This window comes from Paroedura picta, chromosome 3 (assembly GCF_049243985.1).
Source record: "Paroedura picta isolate Pp20150507F chromosome 3, Ppicta_v3.0, whole genome shotgun sequence".
Lineage (NCBI taxonomy): Eukaryota > Metazoa > Chordata > Lepidosauria > Squamata > Gekkonidae > Paroedura > Paroedura picta.
Window position 1 is genome coordinate 164,720,281 of NC_135371.1, and position 21,729 is coordinate 164,742,009.

The 21,729-nt window shown below is 45.6% G+C and overlaps 1 protein-coding gene across 6 annotated transcripts in view; it reads right to left on the bottom strand.

Annotated features, from left to right (window-relative positions):
* LRP1 (LDL receptor related protein 1) overlaps positions 1–21,729 on the bottom strand; it is a 423,359-nt gene that overhangs the window by 298,107 nt on the left and 103,523 nt on the right. For all 6 annotated transcript variants that reach the window (XM_077329218.1, XM_077329223.1, XM_077329222.1 and 3 more), the window contains one exon: positions 5,336–5,458. In XM_077329218.1, the coding sequence (XP_077185333.1) occupies positions 5,336–5,458 (123 nt within the window). The remainder of the gene's footprint in view (positions 1–5,335; positions 5,459–21,729) is intronic.

Consider the following 21,729-nt stretch of genomic DNA (forward strand, 5'->3'; position numbering starts at 1 on the left):
CTGCGGCCCTCCAGATGTCCATGGACTACAATTCCCAGGAGCCCCTGCCAGCATTTGCTGGCAGGGGCTCCTGGGAATTGTAGTCCATGGACATCTGGAGGGCCGCAGTTTGACTACCCCTGATCTAGGGCTTTGCCTAACGCAGCCTCTTTCAATTTTTTAACCATGGTGCAATCCCTGAAAACATCTAAGAGTTCAAGGAAGATTCGAAGTGGCGATGCCCCTTTAGAGAAGTGGACACGGGAGTAAAATGCAGAGCCTTCCAATCAATAGATCGATCACTTACCATGTCCAAAGACTGCAAAACCCCTGGGGATCTCCTGCGTAAGCCCGGATCCCCTGGCTGGAAATCCCTGGCCTAACATATTGCACCTGGGAAAAGCTGCTACTGCTAGTTCAGATTGGAGCTGGAGGTCAACTGTCCATTGCTTGAGCCAAAGACTGCATCTGAACATCACACCGACTTGTGAGAAGAAACTCCTAGTGAGATGCAAGAAGCTTTGCATCCAGATGCCTTAAGGCAGTGGTCCAGTGAGTATAGCAAGGCTAAGGGGTAAAAAAGGTAAAGGTAAAGGTATCCCCTGTGCAAGCACCGAGTCATGTCTGACCCTTGGGGTGACGCCCTCTAGCGTTTTCATGGCAGACCCAATACGGGGTGGTTTGCCAGTGCCTTCCCCAGTCATTACCGTTTACCCCCCCAGCAAGCTAGGTACTCATTTTACCGACCTCGGAAGGATGGAAGGCTGAGTCAACCTTGAGCCGGCTGCTGGGATCGAACTCCCAGCCTCATGGGCAAAGCTTTCAGACGACTGCCTTACCACTCTGCGCCACAAGAGGCTCTAGCTAAGGGGTAGAACAGTCTTAAGCCCACCAGACCTCCAAACAGCCCACCAACCTCCATTTCAGATTGGTTCAGTGGGAATTGCTTGGAATTCATTGACTCCATGAGGGGAGTGAATTCCAACTGCTGGCAATGAATGAGCACAGCAAAGGAACTATGGTCAATAGCCTCCAACCCAGGTTGAGAAGGAAGGACATGTGGGAATGCTGGGGGGGACTGCCTAGAGGGAGGGGGGAAAGGGGGCTCTGGAGAGAAAGGGGTGGGAGGAAAGTGGCATTCTGGGAGACCTAAAGGGGGGAGTGTCTCCATGAGGGAAGAGGTGACACTCTCTTCCCAGTCCAGAAAAAAACCTACCCCAATTCTAAGGACCTTATAAGATTGGGAAAATGAAGACTTGCTCTAATCTGCCTCCTTTGAGCTATCATGGGAAGGTAGTTCTTAGCTGAAGAAGTTTTCCAGGCCATAAGCCTAGAGTGGGCGGTCTTCAACCTTCTTGTGCCTGTGGGCGTATTTGGAATGGTGGGGACAGCTACAAAATGGCCGACACAAAATGGTTGCTGCAAAAGGTAGAATCAGCCACAAAATGGCTGCTGCAGCTTACCTTCAGTCACACATTGAAGAACGTTGTGGTGCTTCTGAAGCAACATTAAAAAAAAATCTGAACAGCCAATCAAGTATCCAGAAGCTTTGCCGGACAAAAGTCCCACCTGGCTATGCCCACTTTCTAAAAACACTTGACAGGCTCTAAGAAAGATATCTGATGGCACTATGACACCCACGGACATCACACTGGAACCCTTGGTCTGCAGGATGAGGGAAAGGCTGCCTCTTCTGGTCAGTAAGCTGAGCTGACATCTGGGAGGATCTTCCCTACTGACAGAGTATGAGACCGTTTGGTTCCACTTCCTGAAGTAGAGGAGTTATCTCTTTCCTGCTTGCTGCCATGGGACTAAACAAGGCTAGGTCAGGAATCTTCTGAAAAGATCTAAGCACAGCCTCACACCATAAGTTAAAATACCAAGGAGTAATTGGCCCTTCTAGAGTTCCCTGGCTTCAATCACGGTTAATCGTAAAAACCCATTCATTTCAGTGCTCAGTAATCACCTTGACTCATCATTCTGCTGTTTACATTATACAATTCTTCACTCTCACCCAATGACACCCCTTCAACTATGCCTTTTAATCTTGAGGTTACACTATTGACTTGTAATAGTAATCTTTGGGAATGGAGTGAACTGGAGCTGGAATGGGCTTCTTTTTACAAGCAGCTGATATCAATGCAAAATTATTTTTATGATCTTCTGGAAAATATCGAGATTCATGCTAAAAGACAAGATGACAGGAGAGAAGAAATGTCAACTGAAAGTGCACCAAAAAGCAAAACAAACGCCAAAAGCCCATCCATGCTTTGTGTAAAGCTGATCTGTGTTAAGTGTGAGATTGAGAAGTGCATCACAAATAAAGTCATTTTTAACAGCCACCTTTGCATTTAACATTAGTTTATTGGCAACAGATTGCACATTACTTTACACAAACCATTCTGATTGCCAACGAGATATTTCTGTCACTTGCTTGATTCATGATAACATTACGCAAATATGATCTTTGTTCTCTTACCAAGGAACCCTGTTTTATTTAAAGCAGGAAATAAAACGCCTTAGGGAAAGTCCAGTTTTCCTCTTATTCTTGGTGACAGGCACTATTTATGCTCAAGTGACTGTCAGAATCCCCTCCTCCCCTTCCAGAGATGTGGAGAGGTACAGTTTGTAATGAGTCACCTTTGCAAGAGCCCAAGAATATTCCTGAGCAGCCAAAGCTGTTTTATCTAATGACGAGAGTTTATTTTTCTTAAGGTTTTAAAATGAAACTCATTTGTGCAAACTACGTATTTCTGTCTCATCTCAATTGTTAGTCTTGAGCGAGCTGGCCGGCTGCCAGTAACTTCACATTGCATTTCCATTTATTTCCTCTACTAGTAATACATATCCAGTCTGAAAGCTACACTCAAAGCTTAGAAGTATGTGCCAGGATGCATTGGCTTCAATGGCCACATACTTCCCCTGATGAGTGCTAGTACAGGCTGGGCACCGCATACCGAGGTCCATCAAACGTTCGGCATGACCTGCCAACTCAAGGCGGGAACCATTTACGAGCCTGTTTGAAACAATGGAGGCCATCAGCAAGAAAAGCCCAGTTCATCCTTTTCAGTCCTGGCCCCTACCTGGTGGAACGAGCTCCCGGAAGAGCTACGGGCCCTGCAGGAGCTTTTGACGTTCCACGGGGCCTGCAAGACGGAGCTCTTCCGCCTATGGTTGAGGTTGGCGCACTAAGGAAGAGCTGGACCCCCCTTTCTGGATTATTCTGATGTCGGGTGAGATGTCAGCTTCCCCTGTTGTCTCCCCTAGGACACATTTTAGGATTGGGGCTTTGTTGTATTATTGTTCTGCCGCTTTGTATTTTTGTACTGGATTGTTTGTGCATGTATTGCTGTTTTATAATTTTATTATAATTTTATTATTATTTTATTGGGGTTTTATGCACCTTTGTAACCCGCCATGAGCCTTATAGGGAGTGGCAGGCAAGAAATCAAATAAATAACTAAATAACTAAATAATTCAGCCCTATGATAATTTTTCAACACTGTACTGCTATCAGACATCCCCACATTCCCATGGTTAAGGATTCACCCTTGGCTCTCCTGGAGCTGGGAAACAAATAGATGTAACATTCCCTTGTTAAATTTGGGGCAGCCAGGAAACCACTTGACAGAGCTCCTCAAGACTCCCCAACCCTGAAATAATTATGGAACCACAAGGGGCTGTTCCCTTGTAAACAACGGCCCATGTATTCTAACATAAACGGAGTAAAATGACATATGCCCTTACATACGCTCCCAGCACAAACAGCATACTCAGGCTTTCAGGGAAAGTATCTGATGCAGACTGTTAGGGAGTTTAAGACATCTGGATACATATTTAAATCCTCTCCTGGTTCAAAGTCTCCTGGACGTGGAACACTAGCATGCCAAGATTAAGCTTGACTTTTCACCTGCTCTCTTTCCAAATAGCAAATTGGTTTGCTGTTGAGAAACCCCTGAAACATTCTTCAGGCTCTGAGAAACCCCAGAAGTGGCGCAACCATGCAGAATATGTTTAGGAAGCATAGTTGTGTCCATGCCCACCTGGGGCCCCTCCTCTTCCCACCCCTTCCAGGCCCATTGTTGGCCATTGGAGGGGGGGTCAACAAGACCATATATGGTCACACCACCTGATAAAGCCACCTGAAAAATGAAAACAGAAGGAACCAACTGTGGTGGTGATGTGGCCCTTGTCCAGATATTGAGAGAGCCCCAACTAGAAATCCTCAGTTCAAAACAAAAACAAAACAAAGTCTTGCACAGAATATTTATCTATTTATTCATTTGCTTTCTTTAGAACCCAGAGTTCTCCCCTATGGAGATCATTAGAAACTTACACTTGCCTTTGACTGGCCCAGGAAGCTTCCATAGCAGAGTGGGATTTGAACTAAGGTCTCCGAAATCCTAGTCTGACATTGTAACCACTAAAGCACACTGGATTTCTGAGCATGAGTGACATCTTCCAGAACTGCATAGTGCTTTCTTTCTTAAAATGTTTATTTCACTCACTCATTAGACAATATCAATGTATGATAAATATCAGCAATAAGATAATATAGGTTTATTTTATATTGCTCCATATATAATAATATTACAATGTTTTATTGTAAATCGCCTCCAGCCAACACATCCAGAAGGGAGCCAGTTTGGTGTAGTGGTTAGGAGTGCGGACTTCTAATCTGGCATGCTGGGTTCGATTCTGCACTCCGCTACATGCAGCCAGCTGGGTGACTTTGGGCTCGTCACAGCACTGATAAAACTGTTCTGACCGGGCAGTGATATCAGCGCTCTCTCAGCCTCACCCACCCCACAGGGTGTCTGTTGTGGGGAGAGGAATGGGAAGGCGACTGTAAGCTGCTTTGAGCCTCCTTCGGGTAGGGAAAAGCAGCATATAAGAACCAACTCTTCTTCTTCTTAATAAATTTAAATAGTGATAATAATGATTTCCACACAAGGAGATAATTTTCCTTTTTTTTCAGCAAAGATAAAACTGGATCATATTAAACAAATCTTTCAAATGCTCCAGCCAGTGCTTCCTTGGAACAAAAGATAATGTTTTCAATACTGCCAAGGTAGCTGGTTTTAACATCCCAAAGCTGTGAGAAGAATACTGAGTCACAGAATGTTCAAGAAAAGTATATTGGTCTACAGCAGGGGTATTCAACCTGTGGTCCTCCACATGTTTATGGACTACAATTCCCATGAGCCCCTGCCAGCGTTTGCTGGCAGGGGCTCATTGGGAATTGTAGTCCATGAACATCTGGAGGACCACAGGATGACTACCCCTGGTCTACAGCACTAACAAAATGTACAAAAATAATGGCTGGGGAGGAAAGTATATGCATATAGATACATACATATATCGGGCGATTCGTCTGAGCCATCTGGACAGTCCTTCTCTCCGTCACATCTCCAGCCCTTAGATATGCATGTGATTTGATCTTTGCATGCAAACTGTTTCGGGCTACATGTCTTCGGTGCTAGATTGGAAAAGGGGAGAAAAAACACAACAACAAACCCAAGATTAATTTCTTCCACAAGACCTGCCATTAAATGTAATTTTTAAATCGGCTACTTAAAAAGCCAACTGTCTCTGGCGATGGCACGAGGCTCATTCGTATTCACGACACTTCAAGAAAACGTAGGATTAAAACTCAATGTATTAATTATAGCAATGCACTCAATATCCAGAGTGCAAAACAGATTTTAACGACCATTTAACTCAAATAATTTATTCCTTAAAAGCTCATGGCGATTTTTTTTTCATTTATATGCAAACAAGCAAGCTTAAAAAAAAAAAAAGAAGAACAAAGCGGGAATGTTTTAAACCAGGAAGATATAGCATGTGCCTCAGGAAAGGAACGACACATTTCAGCAGATTAACTGGTAGGCCAGGAACAGCCCAATGATAGCTTAAAGTTCGACCCTCTTACAGCAGCGACCACCATATTTCCTCTCAGGAATTAAATCAAGCCTATTTTTAAACTCCTGTTCTAGATGTCTGATTTGACATCTGCTTGATGTGGGAAGGACCCCACGTGGTGGAAGTGGGAGGAAATCCATCCCATCTTTAAGTCCCCCTCTAAAACCCCTGCTAGTGTACCTACTAAAGGGAAACGTAAGCAGGATCAGGGGCCCGGCTTTATTTAACTACTGATGATATTTCCCAAGTGATAGCTGTATTTTGTTTCCTAAGGCAGGGGTAGTCAACCTGTGGTGTGGTCCTCCAGATGTCCATGGACTTCAATTCCCATGAGCCCCTGCCAGCAAACGCTGGCAAGGGCTCATGGGAATTGAAGTCCACGGACATCTGGAGGACCACAAGTTAACTACCCCTGTTCTAAGGGACACAGCCTATTTCACAACAGCCTGTATTAAAGAGGTTGAGGAAGACTTCAGAGGTGGGAGGAAAGGTTCTTTCTTACTTTGTTGAGTTGGTGGTACGGAAGGGGTAGGATCCACCTCCATCTTTTTTGGGAGGAGGGTATACATTGTACTCTCAGTAATTAACAAACCATTGACCCATTCTAGCTGTAGAGAGCTATCCTTCTTTCCTGAAGCTTTAGGTCAGAGGCTTTTAGGCCTGCTTGCAGACCTGTATACCCCAGAGGTGGCCAAAGTGGCTCTCCAGATGTCCGTGGACAACAGTTACCATAAGCCTCTGCCAACTGGCCATGCTGGCAGGGGCTCATGATAGTTGTAGTCCATGGACATTTGTACAGCCACAATTTGGACACCCTTGGTATACTGCCTGTTCCCAAATAGTTCGTTGTTGCCCTGTTTTCCCTTTGTCATATTTTATACTCTCATGTTTCTGCCATGGTTTGGAATGGGAGGAATGGAATTAGCCTCTGCCCTGCTGAGAATTTATGTATGTATTTAAACAATTTCTCTGCTGCCTTCCCGCTCAAAAAGGGTCTGCAAGGTGGTGAAAATATTTCAACATTAAATATAATTCCAAGGGCGATGCTGATCTTCTCCGTATCCTTTCGGTTTTAGTATGTATACGACTGAATACCATTCAAAGAAAGTTTATGAACAGTACTTCAATGAAAACATACAGAGAGACATAGCGCTAAACAGTGGAGGCCAATAACATTATTACAAGAAGATGCCCACGCTCTCCACTGCCAAATAAAAAAAAACACAGAGAAGAAAGAAAACTCTCAAAACCTTCCAAATAATAATCCATCTAGCGGAGGACTGGACTCTCTTGCCTGTTTTCTCCCAATCTGATAACCAGAAATTACAACTTGGCCCATCATCATTTGATTCAACTACATATCAATAGGAGAAAAAACTCATGTTTGCTAAAGAGAAAGAGTCCTGTATTAGGCAGTTACCAAATTAGTCCTTACAATACAATCCGAAGTAGGTTTACTCCAGATCAATCCTACTGAAAACAACCAACAAGCAGTGGAATCCCAAGTAATTTTACACCCTTCTACGCACCTAGATTTCAAAGGACTTAGAAGGGTGTCATACAGCTTAGAATTGCACTATTGGTGTCTCTAACACAGTGGCCCCCAACCTTTATTAGGCTGGGGACCGGCAGGGCATTGGGTCGCGCCCGAAGGGACCGCGCCCACGCGGGCCACGCCCATGATTCGGGCCGCAGCCACGAGCCGCGCCCGGCCGCGGCTGCGGGCCGCACCCGCGGATCGGGCCGCACCTGCGGGCCGCACCCGCGGATCGGGCCGCACCCGCGGATCGGGCCGCACCCGCGGATCGGGCCGAGCGGGCGCGGCCTGCACGGGCACAGCCCGGCCCTGATTCCCTCTCCCCGCCCTCCCGCATTAAGTAGCTTCCCGGGCCGCAAGCTTGCGGCCTGGGAAGTTTTTTACTGCTGGGGGGGGCGGGGAGAGGGAGCCACGGCCCGGCGTCATGGCCTTTGCGGCCCGGCGCCGGGCCGCGGCCCGCAGGTTGGGGACCACTGCTCTAACACATTCCAAGAGTACTAAGAAATGAGAGACTAGATCATTTCCATAGATGGAAAATGACTATAAGGAACTACTTCTCCATGTAATGGACAGTTGATCAAGCTTCTACCAGATTTGCACCTTCCACACAACAGCCTTGAGGGGTAAATCGAGAGAACGTCTGTCTCGAGCAGCAGAAAAGAGCGAGATCGGCATGGTGAGACAAGGGGTAGGACCCAGAATCCCCAGAAAAAAAACCATTTATAGACTATCATGAACAATGGATCTTCACGCCATTGGTCAGTTTTGGTTTAATTTCTGTGAAAGAACACTGGCATAATTTTATGGTTGGGGGTCACCACATGAGGAACTGTATTAAAGGGTTGCGGCATTAGGAGAGTTGAGAACCACTGATCTAAACCATCAATGCTCCCAAATTTTTTCATTTATAAGCAAAAATTATATACACTGGCATAATTTTATGGTTGGGGGTCACCACAACGTGAGGAACTGTATTAAAGGGTCGCGGCATTAGGAGAGTTGAGAACCACTGATCTAAACCATCAATGCTCCCAACTATAGTGAGGACAAAGTTCAACCAACTAGGCCCCCAAACTAATCACTGTTACAACCTAACCTAGAACTGAGTACTCTGAGCAAAAATTACCCCCATGTTAACAGACAAGCATACGAAGACATCTGACTATAATAGTCCTCTAAAAGAGGATACTTCCATATCAAAGCAAACAATATACTTTCTAAAGAGGTGGCCCACTACTTGTAGATATGATAAAGTTACTCTTAACCACATGGGAAGAAGGATATATAGAGAAGCTTACACAAGATCGCAGATGTAGCAGCAACCACACTACTAAGGGAAATTGGCAGGGTTTCATGGTGACTGTTGTCCACAGAGAACTGAAGAGCCACAATTTGGCCAACCCTGGTCTAAAATGTTCTAAGACAGGGGTAGGCAAACTGCGGCCCTCCAGATGTCCATGGACTACAATTCCCAGGAACCCCTGCCAGCGAATGCTGGCAGAGGCTTGTGGGAATTGTAGTCCATGGTCATCTGGAGGGCCGCAGTTTGACTACTCCTGTTCTAAGATATCATTAACCTCTGGCATTCAAAATCAGAAGCTCCCAACGAGCAGATGGTTTTAATAAAGGAATAAGCAAATATTAATGGATATCAACTGCTATCAGTAAACATTATCAACCACGTCATCTTCAAAAGTTATAAGTTTCTGATGTAGTGGACAAGGGGGACAAGAGGATTTTCCAGAGGTCTATGGCAAGATACATTTGGAGATGTTCCATGAAACTTGGGTTGATCGTAATGTGTCTGCAGCCAGGGTAGGTCTTTGTCACTAGCATAAACTAGTTAAATAAAGCAAATAGATGGCTACACCTTTCTTTGAATTCACTGGAACATCTAAACAGCAGATCCACAAAAGACCCGTGAAGTACAGCTCCATCCTGGTTTATCAAATAATCAAAACTAGAGTATTTTTAAAATTTCACTGCCCACCCAAATTTTATACGATACAGTTATATAAATGCTCACTAATCCAAGTATGCCTACTTTGGAACGCCACTGGTTACCGTTGTTATTAAATCTTTCCCCGTTCTAACTAACTGTTTTATTCATGTTCTTTTTAATGCGTTATTGCTGTTATTGTTATTATCTATAATTATCTACAAGCCCTGCTAAAAATAGTGTCAAGTACGTTTTTAAAAAATAAAGCAAAAGCGTTACGATTTCTAGGACAACGGTGACACTGCTCGGCAAGAGAGGCCTTAATTAATTCACACCACGTCTCCAGTAGCTAGGGTCTATTCTTCAAAGAGGACATTCTACATGATGCAGCTGCTATCTGCTAATTGCTGCCCATCTTCAAATGCCTTGGAGCTTTGTCCAAACGGCACACGTGCAAAATGAATAGCGGCGAGAGCCAAGAAGTCAATGCCATTAGTACTGAACTGAGGAACTGGGCTACAAAAGAGCAATAAAACTAGATCTCTGAAAAAGCGCAAATGGATCCGGAATGGGATGGGGAGGGCTTTCGCTCGGCCGGGCTTACATTCCTGCGAAGTCTGATCTGGAAAACTGAAACACACAAAGTAGGTTAGCAGGTAATTTGCCTACCACTCTGTCATCAAAGCTATCGTTTCTGATGCCATCGTCTACCAAGCTTAGGGCGCAGGGACCCGGTCACCTGGATTAAAGCAATGTACGGCTTCATCCTAAATACATTAGACTTGGAAGCAAGTCCCAATTAACGACAATGGGATTTACTTCCAAATTGCAAGGGCTTAGAAAGGAGGGGGGTGGAGGAAAAGTCCTACGGCTTTCAGACGCTTGGGCTTAATCACGCGGCGGATTGGACAGTAAACCCAAGACAAGCGAGCGAATGCCGGCCCTGGAGAAATCCCTCCGCAAACAACTATTAAGTGGATAACCCAAGGAATCTGGAGAGAAGATTTGAAATGGGGCCTACTGAAGACGCAGCAGCTGCAGATCAGCTTGAGAGAGTTATAACGGCAGGCAAAGCTCTCGCTTATCTGTTGTTATAATTGGATATTCTTGTTAAACCGTCCCTGTGGCTGACCCCTGGGGCCTGACACTCCAGCACAAAAGGCATTCCTCTCCCCTGCGGCCTGCCTTCCAAGTTCAAGAAGCCTTCTGGTCCTCTCCACCCCCCCACCCCCCTCAATTAATCTCATCACTGTCAAAGTGCTTTGGAGAAACGCATGCCTCGTCCTGGCTTTACGGAGCCTGTCACGGGGACTATATCCTCCAAGGCCTCAAAAGTGACAAAGCATGGCTTCCTGCTGAACAGCACCACAGGGGACCAGCCTCCAGCCCCATCACCCGTCCCTCTGCTTCATCTTTTGAAAAGCAACAGCGTCTTGCTCCTTTAGCCTCAGGCAGGCTGGCTCCTCCGAAACTCCACCTGCATTCTACTGCTGGTGAAAAGTGCCATCAAGTGACAGGCAACCTATGGTGACGACCACTCATGAGGCATTCAAGGCCAGAGACAAACAGATGTGGTTTGCCCTCGCCTGACTCTGTACAGGTACCCTGAACTCCCTTGGTGCTCCCACCCATGTACTAACTAAGAAAGATGCTCAATGGCTTCTGAGATTTGACAAGAAAGGGCTACCCAGGGCCAACGGGATCAAGGCCCACTTTTTATTAGGACGAACCAAATGGAGCGCAATAGTGTATGGAGCTCACTAGAACACACTGGAGTTCAAAGTCAAAATGGCGCAGGAGGTCAATGAACTTCCATTTCAAAATTCAGGTCTGGGGATCAAAGTTCAATTTCTGCTCTCCCAAGATCCCTAATCAGCAAAACTAGGTAGCATTGGGAAGCAATGGGTGTATTGGGTAGCATTAAAGCTTTGTCCTGTTTTAGAGGATCTTGGTGTTTTGCGTGTCTGTGAATGCAAAAGTAGCAATGCAGAGACAATTAGATGCTTCAAAGGTCACCGGTGTCCAAAGAGTACATTTGTAACCATGGCGTTATTCCTTGTTGTTACTGCTGCATATGCTGATAGAGCACATGGCAGGATCTCCCTATCACTATCTCTCTACCTGCCTGTCAAAAGAGCATCCGAAATAGCCCAACTTAACACAGGCTAGTCAGAAGAAGAAGAAGAAGAAGAAGAAGAAGAAGAAGAAGAAGAAGAAGAGTTGGTTCTTATATGCCACTTTTCTCTACTTTTCTCTAATATCGGGGCTCTCTCAGCCTCCCCACCCCCCTATGGGGGAGGGGAGGCTGAGAGAGCCTTGATATCACTGCTCGGTCAAGGTCACCCAGCTGGCTGCATGTGGGGGAGTGCAGAATTAAACCTGGCAAGTCAGATTAGAAGTCCGCACTCCTAACCACTACACCAAACTGGCTCTCCGAGTTTGGGAGCTAAGCAGGATCGGCCACAATCAGTACTTGGTTGGAAGACCACCAAGGAAGGTTTGGGCTGCTATACAGAAGATATTAATGGCAAACCACATCTACTTCTCTCACACATGGAATGCCCCATATTCTTTTGTCAACATCTGGTCTCAAAATTAAGCTGGGAAGAAGTGGCTGGGAGGAGGAAAGAAATTGTGAAGGGATATGTTTGGGATACAAAGCTTTTCCTCTAGGGCTGATCTAGACAGAATATAGTGAGCCACTGTGGGAAGAAAAGTGAGGGATAACCAAAGTAAATATCCTAATAAATAAAAAATAGTTATGTGGTATGATGTAAACCCCACATGAAGCAGTTTCTCAGTGGAACAGGCTTCCTGGGGAAGTGGGAGGTTCTCCAACTGTGGAAATTTTTAAACAGAGGCTGGAGAACCATCTGATGGAGAGGCTGATTCTGTGAAGGTTCAAAGGGGTGGCAGGTTAAGGTGGATGAACGATAGGGTTGTGAGTGTCCTCCATGAGGCAGGGGGTTGGACTAGATCAGTTGTCCCCAACCTTTTTATCACTGGGGACCGGTCAACACTTGACAATTTTACTGAGGCCCAGGAGGGGGGATAGACTTTTGCCAAGGGACATCACTGCCGCCTGAGCCCCTGCTCCACTTGCTTTCCCGCCGGCGCCCCTGACTTCCCGCTGCCTGCTGGGGACGCTGCCAACAGCAGCTGCACAGTGCCATACTGAGGGGGAGCCCCAGCCATGACGGCGGCCGGAGAGCACCAAAGGTGAGCCGGTGGCAGAGTGGCAGGGAAGCCCCTAAGGCAGCAGCTGGGGAGGAGGATGAGGAGGGGCCGTGGCCCGGTACCGACTGATCTATGGACCAGTACTGGTCCCCGGACCGGGGGTTGGGGACAGCAGGACTAGATGACCGAGGAGGTCCCTTCCAACTCTATGATTCTATGATTCTATAATTCTAACACCTTTGAGGGTTTCAAATAGCTTAGCCCAGGGGTGGCCAAGCTCTGACTCTCCAGATGCTGGCAGGGGCTCATGGGAATTGTAGTCCATGGACATCTGGAGGGCCGCAGTTTGAGTACCCCTGCACTAGTCCTTCTCACTTTTAAGGCCCTAAACAGCTTGGCCGGATTACCTGAAGAAGGCTCTCTGCCTGTACTCTCCAGTCAGCTAATTAAGATTTAATTCCTAAATCCTTCTCTCTGTGTGTCTCTTCAAAGGTGAGGCAGATGGTGAACACAGGCAAAGCATCTTTTTATGGTGGCCCCCTGTCCTTGGAATGTGATCCCCCCTCACACACACACAAAAAAGCTCAAACAGCCTATTATACTATATTTAAGGGTTCATGCCAAACCTTTATTTTTATCCAGGCTTTTACTTTAACTAATTTACGTTCTGCTCCCAGTCTGAAATTTGGTTTATGAGGTTTGTACTGTCTTTCATTGCTTGTTTTGTGTTTAATGATTTGTGATTATTTTATTTTTACGATGTTTCAAGCAGGAATGCAGAGATATGCCATTCAAAAAATCTCCTGAAGCAGGTTCAACTAGGGTTACGTGAAACCCTGGGGTTTCTTGATGGCCCAGGAAGGGTTTCCCAAATGGGTGGGAGTTTTTAAATTTTAATTTTTTAAAATTTGTTAAACAGTTATCAGTCGATATGACATGTCTACCTGCCCCCTCTCCCAAAATGGCCAATGATGGGCCTAGAGGGGGTGGGAAGGGGAAAGCCCCCAGGGGGGGCGTGTAAACAGCTCTACCGCCCAACCATATTCTGCCTAATCATACTACTTCTTTGGTTTCTCAAAGACTGAAAAATGTTCCAGGGGTTTGTCAATGGTTAAAAAGTTGAGAAAGGCTGTCCCGGATAAATGAATAAATACATATATCATTCCCTTCTCTTTGTATAATATAACAGAATCTTAAAAACAATTTTAACAATGTCCCAGGGGTTAACTGGGTGAGGGTTGGGGAAGAACACCCTATTCAGCAGCAGAACTTCCTGGGCTTCTCTCACTTGTGCTCATCCTAGGCCTCAGGCTATCAGATTCATGTCCTTGACACATTTATTGTTTGTTTGTATAAAACATTTTTATCCTCCAGTCTCAGCCAACACAACTCCTAAGTCTATAAGTGGGTGCCTGTTGGGTAATTACGCCAAGAACAGAGAACATAATGAATCAGAATAACCCTTAAGCTCCTTGTTCAACAGCCAAACGGTAAATAGCCAATGTTTGGATAGTAAACTTGCAGTAATTCTTATTGCTGCGGGCGGGCGGGGGGGGGGGGGGTAGAGATCCCATGCATTTGCTGTTTGGGATCAAGAAATCCGCCACTAGTACCTAAGGATTTTATAATGTTTATATTCAGTTTTGTATGGGGATGCTGCCTAAAAATGTTAACGTGTTCATAAAAGCTTTAGACTTGGGTCTTGAGACTCCAAGATATTGTATTTATTTATTTTATTATTGTATTTATATACCGCCCTCGCCGAAGACTCAGGGCGTTTTACATGAAACAAGAACGATACAGGTAACTCCATTTGTAATAATAACATGGTGATAACAGTAACATTAACATAGTAATAACGATAACAACATTATAGAACGGTGGAATACAGTGAAGACCATTGAGTTCAACTCATACTCAGGCCCAGTAGGTTAGGCGAATTTGTAGTGGTTGTCAGAGGTGGGAGGCTGAAGGGCCAATGGGAAGTGGTGGAAATGCCTGGCTGAGGAGCTCCCTTTTGCAGGCCCTGGTCCAAGTTCCGTCAGGGCCCTGATCTCCTCTGGGAGCTTGTTCCACCAGGTGGGGGCCAGGTTGGAGAAAGCTCTGGCCCTTGTTGAGGTCAAGCGGGCTTCCTTGGGGCCAGGGACCACCAGGAGGTTGGAGGTGGTGGAGCACAAACCTCTAGCTTTGATCAAACAACATTCTGTTGCAAACCCCTTTCCACATCCTCAGACACCACAAGTGAAAGAGAACTTCGGCAGAAGCCGCAGCACCAATCGCTTTCAGGGTTCAACACAACCAAACACAACTGCCTTGCAAAGGGGTGTGTGGAGATGTAGGCCTCCCTGAAATACATTAGTAAAAAACATAAAACTTCCTAGGAATGCATGAATGTGTCAAGAGAGAAGTCAAGATAGATCACTGCTTTAGGATGCTTTGGGCTGATCCTGCGTTGAGCAGGGGGTTGGACTAGATGGCCTGTATGGTCCCTTCCAACTCTATGATTCTATGATTCTAAGCAGCGGCTGGAAAGAGACTTATCCTGGATGCTTGGGCTGAAACTGCATTGAGCAGGGGGTGGGACTAGATGGCCTGTATGGTCCCTTCCAACTCTATGATTCTATGAGAGAAGGTGACATTTGTAAGAAGGCTCTCCATGATGAATCAAGGCTTTTGTGAACTCTGCATTTCAAAACTGTAAAAGCAGAGGTGTCAGACAAAACCCGTCCTCTGCGCAGATAAAGATGAGTTCCCAACTTCAGGAAGGGAAAGAAAGAACATTTCATGCTTTTATATAAAGTCCAGTACAAATCACCCAGGAAGGGTGCAGCTGCAAGGCCCGCTGTCTTAAACCCTTCTCTCTTTGAACGCTCAGGAAGTTCAAGCGCCAACTAGCTAAAAATAAAAACAAAAAGCAGGCAGCGATTCTAGCAGAAGAAGAAAGACCCCTCTCCCCCCCTCTCTCGCTCTCTCTGAGCATGGCCTGCTTTCTCATTGTTTTCAGGTTGACATGGAAAAAGGCCAAGTCCAAGGAGAAAATGAAAGAAGGTATTAGATCACTCCAGATAGCTGAAGTTCCTTCTAATTTCCTTAGGAAAACTCTGTGTGCCAGAGCGGAAAGTGAATAGCAGGGGCACATCGGCTCAGGAGTTACCCCTGATGGTCCCAAATTTGTGTCTAATATTACCGTTAAGCCCAATAAAGTTTTATTCAAGTTGTGAACTTTCGTGGGGATGCACACTTCTTCAGACAATGAAATGGAAATCACTGGACTACATAAACGAGAGAGTAAATTAGCAGTAAACTAGTTCCATCTCATTGACTGAGGAAGTGTGCATGCCCATGAAATATCATACCTTGAATAAAACTTTGTTGATCTTTGTTTGAGCCAGTTTGGTGTAGTTGTTAGGAGTGCGGACTTCAAATCTGGCAAGTCAGGTTTGATTCTGCGCTCCCCCACATGCAACCAGTTGGGTGACCTTGGGCTCGCCACAGCACTGATAAAGCTGTTCTGACTGAGCAGTGACATCAGGGCTTTCTCAGCCTCACCTCCCTCACAGGGTGTCTGTTGTGGGGAGAGGAATGGGAAGGTGACTGTAAGCTGCTTTGAGACTCCTTCAGGTAGAGAAAAGCGGCATATAAAACCCAACTCTTCTTCTTCTTCTTGTTTTACTACTTCAGACCAACACAACGGCCCACTTGAACGTACCCTGTTAGTACCACTAACTTTCACATAAAACATCCGAATGTCAATCAGAACTTCAGCATCAATGGGATATACCTAATTCTGCCCATGGACCACATTCCTCTCAACTCTCTTTTCTTTGGTTTTCAATGCACATTTCTAAATGCAGCCATAAGTTCCTGTCCTTGGTGACATCAAAAGAACTCAGCTGTGCTTTCCCTAAAGCTGTCTAGCTCTTTTCCGAAGTGGCTTCTGTGGACTTCTGAATTCCCGTGAGCTCACACACAAACACACGCAGATTTGGCCACAGGGCTGTTTCTTACAGGCCTGCCAGTCAGGAGGCTGCAACTGAATGCAAGCAAAACAAACCAAGGAAAACAAGCAGGGGGTCTGTCTCAGCATTTGGGCAAATGGTAGTGTTGGAACAAAACAACAACCCAGATTTAACAGCTTTAGAGCTCATCCAGGCATTGCTTTACCCAGACTACTTGCTTTTATCACAGCTCATGAAAGCTGTATACTAAAGTTAAACAAACTAGTAGTTAAACAAACTAGTAGCTCCTTTTCCAGACAAATAGCATCCTGAGGCTCAAACTATTTTGAAGTTCAAAAAGGGGGAAGGTTTTCTATAGTTTTGTTCAAAGACAATCTGTTCCACATAATATATTCCTGGTAAGGCCTTGGAGGAGGAATGTGGCTCATGGCTTAAGCGCGCTTAACACCCATTCAGGGTGGCTGAGTGCCTCCTCCTCCAACTGGCTTGTCTGTCTGTTCAGCAGCCAGCCAATCGCCTTCTGTTCCCCACCCCTGACCATCCCCTCCTCCTCCCACTTCCCTACGAGGCTTGGAGGCTGCAGATCCTTGCTGTGTAAGACCTGCCCCCACCGTTGAGTTCCCTTACAGATTCAGGCAGCCTTTCCAGGTCGTGGGGGGAGGGGGAGACTGTCCACAGAGATCTTCCAGTCCCCCCCCCCCTAATTTAGCACCCGTTGTATTCCTGAATGCAACAGGCTTGACCCCTAGTACACAAATAACAATCTAAGGTTATAAGGTTAGCATTTCTTTGGGTTGCGGGGGAAGACACGGTAAAGGAAATAAATATGTCAAAATTGGAGGCTAAAGTTGTCAAACACTGGATAATTAACTGAGACCCTGTCACTACATCCATCTCCCCCCCAAGCACGATGCTTTCTTGCATGACCCTTTGTACATAAAACACCACAACTTGCCCTGACGTTGTAAAATGTTGTTCAGAAGGAAAGCTATGAGGGACTGGAATGCGGTTAACTATATCCAAAATCCCAGTAATAACAGAAACAGCAGGATCCACGCCTAATTTAAATATCTCCCTGTGGCAGGGTCCCAGTGGAAATGTCTATATGTGCGTGTATGTATTTCCAATTGCTCCCTCTGGCAGGTAGTTTTCTACATGTTTCCCCTTTATTTAATTAGTGACTTAAAACCGTTTTAATCCCTTACTCTTAGCTTAGCTCTCCACAAAGACCCAAAGGGAAACTAAGACAATAAATGCAATTAAAATCACAATGTAAGAATAAATGTTATTTAGGACCAACAATAAAATCCAGCAATGGGGAGAGGAGGGGGGATCCAAACACACAAGAAAACTAAACTATTGCGCCAAAGATTGGGGGGCAGGTCCAATTAGCACCTGAAGCTGGTAAGACAGGGCACCAAGCACAGCACTGTGGAATCATAGAATCACAGGGACCTCCTGGGCCATCTAGTCCAACCCCCTGCACTATGCAGGACACTCACATCCCTATCGCTCATCCACTGTAACCTGCCACCCCCTTGAGCCTTCACAGAATCAGCCTCTCTGTCAGATGGCTATCTAGCCTCTGTTTAAAAATGTCCAAAGATGGAGAACCCACCACCTCCCGAGGAAGCCTGTTCCACTGAGAAACCGCTCTAATTGTCAGGAACTTCTTCCGGATGTTTAGACGGAATTTCTTTTGCATTAATTTCATCCCATTCGTTTTGGTCCATCCCTCCAGGGCAAGAGAGAATAACTCTGCTCCTTCCTCTACATGGCAGCCTTTTAAATACTTGAAGATGGTTATCAGATCCCCTCTCAGTCGTCTCCTTTCCAGGCTAAACAGACCAAGCTCCCCCAACCTTTCCTCATACGTCTTGGTCTCCAGATCCCTCCTCTGGACACGCTCCAGATTGTCTACATCCCTCTTCAACTGGGGTGCCCAAAAGTATCTAAATGATTGGCCACCACAGAAAAGTGCCACCCAAATCACTTCCCAAAGGGAATGCTTACACATAAGGACTTCCACAAAGTGACAGGAGTGAGTGGTACTTCAGACACTGCCGTTCCAAATCATTCTAAGAATTAAAGATAATAACCAGCACTTTGAATTGTGTTCGGAAGCAGATAAGCAGCCAGCATGATTCTCGTAACGGGAGTAGAACGTACTCCCTATAGCAGGGATTCCCAACCAGGTGTCCATGGACCACTGGGTGTCTCTCAGAGCTCCAGAGGGGGGTCCGCAGCCTTTTCCTTTCCTACTTTAATGGACTTGAACACAAGCTATGGAACTGGTGTGCCTTTGCTCAAAGGCCTTGGTGGGTAACCCATGGGTGTAAAAATCAAAGGGTGGAAGGTTGGTTGCGTTGTGAGGGGATGTCTTCTCAGCTCCTGCCATTTTTTCAAGCCAACCTGGGGTGGGGCCACCATAGTAGAAATAATAAAGGTGTGGAGGGGAATTAAAGTAGGGTGAAAGATACAGGTGATGTCACTTCCAGGGGGAGTGGCCAGTTGACATTGCTTCCGGGATCCTCAAAGCTTGAAACTTTATTTCAAGGGCTCCTCCATAGTCAAAAGGTTACAAAAGGCTGGCTTGTATCTATCACCAAATAAATCTCTCTGATGTAACTTCTGCACAGCCTTCGACCGACGTTGCAACAGACAGACCCAGGTAAGACCAGAGCTGGCATCCCAAGCTAAGGAAGGGGTGCAGTAGATGCACCAACTATAGCTGGCCAGAGGCCATCACCATCTGAGAGTGGTACTCCCTTCACCATTCAAGCCACAGCAATCTCCCTCACCCAGAAAAGCCACATGTACTTCCATCTCTGAAATGAGGCCTCAGGGGAGCCCGCAGCTTACCCTCGGGTGTTGGCTACTTCCTCACGGAAACCACATGGTGGGTGGAGGCATAAAGTGACTGCCATACCACGTGGAAGCAAGCCACCCACCAATTGTCTGCTACAGAATCACCCAGTAAAGATCCTTGTGCTGTGCTGGGAGCTGCTGTCCAAGCCGTTTTTGAAAATCTGCACAATTAAATCTCCAGTGGCAAGTCAGAAGCCCTTCCGGGCAAATGCCCGAACTGTCCCTCCCCATTTTCTAAAACCACTTGCCAAGTGCCAGGAGAACCACAGGGACCACACTGGAGACCTCTAGTCTATAGCAGTGGTCCCAAACCTTTTTATCACCGGGGACCACTCAATGCCTTTTACTGAGGCCTGGGGGGGGGGGGGGGTAGTTTACTCCTCTACTCTCAAACACTGCCCTAGCGCTCTCTGATCGCTATGGTAATGTTTAAACATCCCTTCAAAATAAGATACAGACATGCCACAACAATGAAGTGTGTTGTAAAGGGCTGGGGATGAAGTAAAGGGCCGGGGGGGGGGGGGGGGGAGAAGGCGTCCTTCGGGGCCCACCTCCAATTAGTCGAAGGACCACATGTGGTCCACGGCCCACCGGTTGGGGATTGGTACTCTAGTCTATAGAATCGTTTAAAAATACCTTGCCCCTAGAAGGGATAACTGCCTGTAGCCAATAATGATTCAAATCTTTGCAGTCAAAAAAAGGCATTTAAGGGCACTAGTCCTGTAAGAGACAACAATCAGAATAACAAAAGGAGAACATTTCCCAAGACATCCTTAGAATTGTTCCAAAGCACAATGCAGTATTTCTCCAAGGACAACCTCCTGCCTACAGGAAGACACTGCCATATTGATTCCTGTTCTTCACTGTAGTCTGTCAGATCATTAGCATAAATGAAGAATCCCAGTTCTATAAACACACTTAAAAAATAATCTACTCAATTTCCTGCTTTCAGCATCTAAAGTGATGCTTGAAATTTTAAATTTGCACTTTGAGGAATGAATTCTCTTACCTCAAGCAGAGGGGACGGGACTGTCTTAAGAAGTCAGAAATTTGTAAAAACTAGTGACTTGCCAAAAAAAGTTAGGGAAGGGACTCATTCTGCTGAGATTCACAGATTCAAAGATTTCCTCTCTGCAGATTGTCCTTTATTTCTTGACCTCGGGATTAAATCCTAAAGACACTTTCCTGGGAATAAACCCACTGAATAACATGGGATTTACTGAGCCAAGTTTGAAACCAGTGGTACTCTTAAAAGCAACAAAGTTTTATTCTAGCTGTAAGTTTGGGGTCTCCTCCTACATCCTCCCTCTCAAGGGAAATTAATAGCAAATATATTTATTGTTAACTTTAGAAGCTTTATTGAATCTATATTGTATTTATGTATTTTATTGGGTTTTATCTACAATGCTGTACACCATCCTGAGATGACAGGCTCAAGACAGATGGCTCATAAATCTCAATAATTATTAATAAATGTATTCTAAGAAATGTATACATGCACACAAAAGCTTATACCTAGAATAAAATTTTGTTGATCTTAAAGGTGCCACTGGACTCAGACTTTGTTCAACTGCTTCAGACCAACGCAGCTACCCACCGGAATCTATTTTAATTTAGAATCTTAACTCTCTGGTTTTCGGATAGGAGAACAAACACAGCAGGGCTTGTCACTTGTGGTAATGCTTCCATGCTTGGGTGGAGACGGATGGGACTAGCAACGAGTCTGTTTTAATTACTTCTTTTCACAACTGGGAAAGCGTCTGCCACTAATCACTAACCTTAACATTTTTATATCCCCCTATGTTTTTGTGAACGACAACTGAACCCAAAGGACAGATTTTGTTATTCTATCAAGGAACTATCCAATCTTCATCATCATGCTGCATATTTGTTGTGACACGGTTTACTAATTTACTACTCATTTACCCTCTCCTTATATATGTACTCTTATTGTTCTTGTTCCATTGTCTGAGAAAGTGTGCATGCACACGAAAGCTAACACCTTGAATAAAACTTGGTTGGTCTTAAAGGTGCCTTTGGTCTAAAACTTTGTTCTACTAATTTACTACAACCTTACTCTCTCCTTATATCTGTTCTCTTATGATTCTTGTTCCATTGTCTGAGGAAGTGTGCATGTACACAAAAGCTCACACCTTGAATAAAACTTGGTTGGTCTTAAAGAGAGCCAGTTTGGTGTAGTGGTTAGGAGTGTGGACTTCTAATCTGGCATGCCAGGTTCAATTCTGCGCTCCCCCACATGCAACCAGCTGGATGACCTTGGGCTCGCCACGGCACTGATAAAACTGTTCTGACCGAGCAGTGATATCAGGGCTCTCTCAGCCTCACCC